At 23.2% G+C, this 6,000-nt stretch overlaps 1 protein-coding gene across 1 annotated transcript; it reads left to right on the forward strand.

The window, feature by feature from the left end:
* Nucleotides 1-847: 847 nt before the first annotated feature.
* On the forward strand, nt 848-1,817 carry LOC102601462 (uncharacterized). The gene is made up of 2 exons (XM_006364079.1): nt 848-941; nt 1,489-1,817. The coding sequence occupies exons 1-2, from the start codon at nt 854-856 to the stop codon at nt 1,701-1,703; spliced, it is 303 nt and encodes a 100-aa protein (XP_006364141.1). The 5' UTR covers nt 848-853; the 3' UTR covers nt 1,704-1,817.
* Nucleotides 1,818-6,000: the final 4,183 nt, after the last annotated feature.

Below are 6,000 nucleotides of genomic sequence, written 5' to 3' on the forward strand. Positions count from 1 at the left end.
ATAATAACCTTTTTCTCTCCATTATTAATATGCGGTATTTATTTTAATCGATATTTTTAATCCTCCATTTATGTAATATTTTTTTTAATAAATTAGTCCAAAATATTTTCTTAATGTGTGTAACTCAGTGTAATTATTTTTAGTTGAGTCCTTAAAGAATTAGTATATACACAAAAATGATCAAATATACCCCCTCTACTTTATTTTGTTCAGCTTTATCATTTGGTTGGCGTGACACGCCTAAATCCACTACAATTAATCCACAAGGCTTCAGGCGACTGGAGCAACCTTTGAAGATGTTCGGCTTTGTTTATCCTTTCGATTAAATATCCTGCTTTTTCCTTGATAAGAGCCAAGATTCAAAATATGTGGGCCTTCGTCACCTTAAGACGATCTATCCAAAAAACGTTAATTATATTATTCGACCATTCTTACCCCCTCCAACTTAACATATATACATTCTCCCATCAATGATATTGCCAAGATGAGCTAAAGAAAATTTACTCATAAAAATTGCACAACATACATATAAACAAAACGTAATTCACACATAAAATTTGCACTGTTTACAAAAATACTAGAAACTAATAGACATTTTTTTTAAAAAAAAACTAATAGACATTTGTTCATCAATTAAAACACATAAAATGGGAAAACAAAAAAAAGATTAATTAACAAATTTAAAGAGTTGGCAACTAAGTTATGGGGCAATTTATCATGTGGAGTTTCACTATTTTAAAAAAAGTTTGGTAAGCCAATTCTTTTTTAAAGTATTGTTTCACTATAAATAGGAGAGGAATGCATATTATTTATTTGATCATCAACAAATTAAATATCAATAAACTCAAACAAAATGGCATTCAAGGCAAATATCTTGCTTATATTTTCTTTGGTTCTTATGATTATATCATCAGAGGTTATTGCAAGGGAAATGGTTGAGGGTAAGTTGTTTTAATTGTAGTTTTAAGTACTAATTACACTTTCATATGACAAATTAAATTAAGTGCATAATGAAAGATGGTAAAAACTAACTTAGTTTTACCCTTTGTTTTATATCCTTGTTATTAGCAAATTGTCTCATGTTATCTTTAATCTTATAAATAAATTAAAAGCAAATGAGTAATTTTGAACCTTTTTTACAAAGTATTTTAACATGTGGAACTCAACGTATATTGGAGCTTATTTAAATTTTAAAATTAAGAGAAAATACGAGAGAATTTACTAGCGTAATAGGTCCGAAATATAATTAATGGTAAAATTAAGAAATCTTATATGGTAGCATTAGTTGCCTTGTCTAAGCAACCATAAATCCCACATGGAAAAGGTGGTATTTGACTATATAGAGAAAATAGAAAATTAATAATTATATTATAATTAACATGGAAGAATTAAGAAAAGGTTATGCATTTACTATATTTTGATTTTTGAACATATTTCATTTTTTCTGTTCTCTGATAAAATTGTTTGTACACATGAATTTTGGTGCAGCAAATGAAGTTCAAAATACATTTGAATTGAACAACCCGACTCTCCAAAAAAAAGGTGGTGGTGGGAAAGGTGGGGGATCATTGTTTCCTAATATAGCGTGTTTTGGTTGCAGTTGCCCAAAAAAAAATGATAATAATAATAATAATAATAACGACGATGACGATGATGATGATGATAGTTTCATCGGTAATGTTTGTAAAGCCATTTGTTGTTAGAGAAACAAAAGAATCACAAGATATATCATTTTCTTCTGATCCACTACTCAATATTATATGCTTTATGTAATAATAATATGAGATTGGTTGAATAAAGGAAAAGTTTGTATTATATATCCTCATGTTAATTTCACTTTTGTAATAATAATACGAGTTGTTGTATGAGAATTTGTACGTGTGAGGCAAGATCATGGTCTTATTTTTTTTTTTTTTTTTAAAAAAACTTGTTATATATAAAGTAAGATGTGAATATGGTAAATGTAGCCTCAATTCACTTTTTTTCACTTTGTTTAGTATGTTTTTGTTGCGACGATCCGAATTCAAACTTCAAAGTTTATAATTAAATAATATATTGAATTTCGATTAATTAAAATTTATAGCTAGATATTTTTAGTATAAATATAAATGGTCTGAGTAATACAAACATAATTCACGTGAATTCGTAATCGACCTTCTATATATATCCACTCATGGTGACGGTAAGAGGCAAAGATTATATATTTTCAATTGAAGGAGAAATTATATACCATATATGTAGAAATATTAATATCTTTTCCTAGACATATATTATCATAGTTTTTTTCAAATCTTTCTTATGAAAATTATATAGCTATCCTAATTGATGAAATTCTCGAGCAAATCAATTTTTCTATTAATGATCGTTGTTAATTATGTCGATTCAATAGTAGAAATAATAACTCTATGTGAGAGAAGGTGAGAAGAAGAACACCTTGTTCTGTTCAGTATAAATATTACTGCAGCTAAACTAAGAACATTTTATCATATGACATTGCAAGAAAAGAAAAATTTGTACTATAACACATGAAATCGTCGTGATGAACCTCTCGACTTTACCTGCAATACGAATTCTACTAAACAAAACAATGTGTTTTTCTTCTCACAATCTCTCACATGGAGTTATTATTTCTACTAAATATATAAAATGACGATTAAACATTCCATACATAAATTATGAATAAAATCAATGTTAAAAAATAGGCAAAATTTTGGAGGACCAAAAGTGCACTAATATTGCAAACATGAGGGACTATTAATGCTCCATGTGAAAACTCAAGGTTGACTTTGAGTCTTAACCCAAAGATGAGGGACTATTTTGGGCCTTTTCTCAACTTTGTTCATTTAAAATATACATGTAAATTGAGGTGACAAAATTAGTCAATGAAGCTATAACTAGTTCAAATTTGACTGGATTATTGATCTGTCAATTTATTATCTCAATTCATTTAAACCTAACTTAGCTCATTAAAATTTGGATTAATATTTAACCTAAATTGATCCATGAAAAATCATATCAAAATATTTTCAAAAAGCCATTATTAAAATTTAATATGTTATAGATTGTGATAATAAAGAATAATAATAATTCTTTTAGGTAATAAAAGATTATAAAAGAACAAATAAAGCAATTAAAACTTAGTAACAATTGAACACATTGAGTTTTGATCCGCTTTTTAGCTCAAGAAATTTTTGTGTAAATTATTGACCCACTTATTTATTAACTTTGCGTATTTTGATTCACTCACATCCTATCCAAACATACGGAATAAAATGCTAAGTTTGGGAGACTGATGTGAAATTTTGTAATTAGTTTGTTAATTAAATAAGTTTAAGTGTATACATTGATGACGTAAAAGTGTCTTTTATATCACTGGCTCACTGAAAAGATGAGTAATTTTAATTTTAAAGAAGCGCAAATAAAGTAAAACATATTTGAACAATCGAATCACTTATTATATAATTACAAATAACTTGTTAATAAATATTTTATATGGAAGAAAATAAGAAACTTAGGGTGTGTTTGATATGGAAGAAAATATTTTTTTGTAAAAGAAGAGGCCGCTTTCTCATGACTTTATATATATATATATATTATATATATATATATATATGAGTTTAAGAACTATAATTTCAAGTTCTAATAATCAATTTAATTTTAAATTTAATGTGTACATATTTAATCAATTTCTTAACACAAAATATTGAACAAAAGTTAATGAAAAGAAGGGTTGGGTGCGGCGTGAAAAGAAAAATAATGAGCTTGAAATGTCACTTGTGAAACTTAATTTTTATACATGCATTAGGAAAGTAATCATTAATCTGATTTTAAAAAAACTTGTTTTCACGAGAAAATATTTTGACCAACCAAAACATATGAGAAAATTATAAAACATTTTCGTCAATACCATGTATAATAATAATAATATTCTTAATTGGTTTTATATTGTTATTATTTTATTAGTAGAAACTAATGGACATTTGTTCATCAATTTAACAGAGATGATAATATAATATTGTACATTTAATAGGGATTTTTAAAAAAAACAAACAAATTTAAATAGTTGGCAGCTAAGTTATGGGGCAATTCATCGTGTGTAGTTTCACTATTTTGTTTAAAAAGTTTGGTAAGCCAATCTTTTTTAAAAAGTCTATAAATAGGAGGAATGCATATTATTTTTTTAAATCATTCACAAATTAAATATCAACAAACTCATATAAAATGGCAAATATTTTGCTTATATTTTCTTTGGTTCTTATGATTATATCATCAGAAGTTATTGCAAGGGAGATAGTTGAGCCTTCACTTCCATTGCTTGAGGGTAAGTTGTTTTTTAATTGTAGTTTTGCTATATTTAATTTTTGAACATATAATTTCGTTATCGATCTAAAAGAGTTGTATATATTGGTGTAACAAATGATATTCAGAATACAGAAATGAACAATCCAACGCTCCAAAAAAAAGGTGGTGGATGGATTTTTGATGCAGCGTGTTCACGTTGCCCTTGCCCAAGCAAAGATAATAATAATAATAATAATAATAATAATAATAATAATAATAATAATAATAATAATAATAATAATAATAATAATAATAATAATAATAATAATAATAATAATAATAATAATAATAATAATAATAATAATAATAATAATAATAATAATAATAATAATAATAATAATAATAATAATAATAATAATAATAATAATAATAATAATAATAATAATAATAATAATAATAATAATAATAATAATAATAATAATAATAATAATAATAATAATAATAATAATAATAATAATAATAATAATAATAATAATAATAATAATAATAATAATAATAATAATAATAATAATAATAATAATAATAATAATAATAATAATAATAATAATAATAATAATAATAATAATAATAATAATAATAATAATAATAATAATAATAATAATAATAATAATAATAATAATAATAATAATAATAATAATAATAATAATAATAATAATAATAATAATAATAATAATAATAATAATAATAATAATAATAATAATAATAATAATAATAATAATAATAATAATAATAATAATAATAATAATAATAATAATAATAATAATAATAATAATAATAATAATAATAATAATAATAATAATAATAATAATAATAATAATAATAATAATAATAATAATAATAATAATAATAATAATAATAATAATAATAATAATAATAATAATAATAATAATAATAATAATAATAATAATAATAATAATAATAATAATAATAATAATAATAATAATAATAATAATAATAATAATAATAATAATAATAATAATAATAATAATAATAATAATAATAATAATAATAATAATAATAATAATAATAATAATAATAATAATAATAATAATAATAATAATAATAATAATAATAATAATAATAATAATAATAATAATAATAACAATAATGATGACGATGATTTCGTTAGTAATGTTTGTAAAGCCGCTTGTTGTTAGAAACAAAAGAATCACAAGATCATTTTCTTCCAATCAACTACAAAATATTATATACTTTTTGTAATAATATGAAATTGGTTGCATAAAGGAAAAGTTTAAATTATATATCCTCCTCATGTTAATTTTCACTTTGTTTGGTAATAATAATACAAGTTGTTATAAAAGAAATTGTACGTGAAAGTAAATAAGAAATATACGTGTTTTTAATTTCTCCATATTAAACACACCCCATGTCTTAGTGGGAAAAGATTTTACCCCAAGTGTAGCTCGAAAGCAGAAAGAGTAGAATTCATTCGAGAGAGCTTGGTGGTCTTAAGAATGGTTCGGGTGGGGGATTCTCTTAAGAATAAAGAATTCGAATAGAATCTGTTCATGTTAACAAAAGAGCGGATCCAATACCAAGACGATTGAGAGAAAGGGCTAGTCTTGTATATACGCTATTTCTGTTTATGTCAGAGGTGCCCAAAGCTAGAAGCAAGATTTCTAGTAGAGGCCCCTTTAT

Source organism: Solanum tuberosum, unplaced genomic scaffold (assembly GCF_000226075.1).
Source record: "Solanum tuberosum cultivar DM 1-3 516 R44 unplaced genomic scaffold, SolTub_3.0 scf00477, whole genome shotgun sequence".
Lineage (NCBI taxonomy): Eukaryota > Viridiplantae > Streptophyta > Magnoliopsida > Solanales > Solanaceae > Solanum > Solanum tuberosum.

Coding starts and splice junctions, on each gene's coding strand:
- LOC102601462 (XM_006364079.1), top strand. CDS start 854: ATGGCATTCAAGGCAAATATCTTGCTTATATTTTCTTTGGTTCTTATG. Junction 942..1,488: donor TGCAAGGGAAATGGTTGAGG/GTAAGTTGTTTT, acceptor ATTTTGGTGCAG/CAAATGAAGTTCAAAATACA.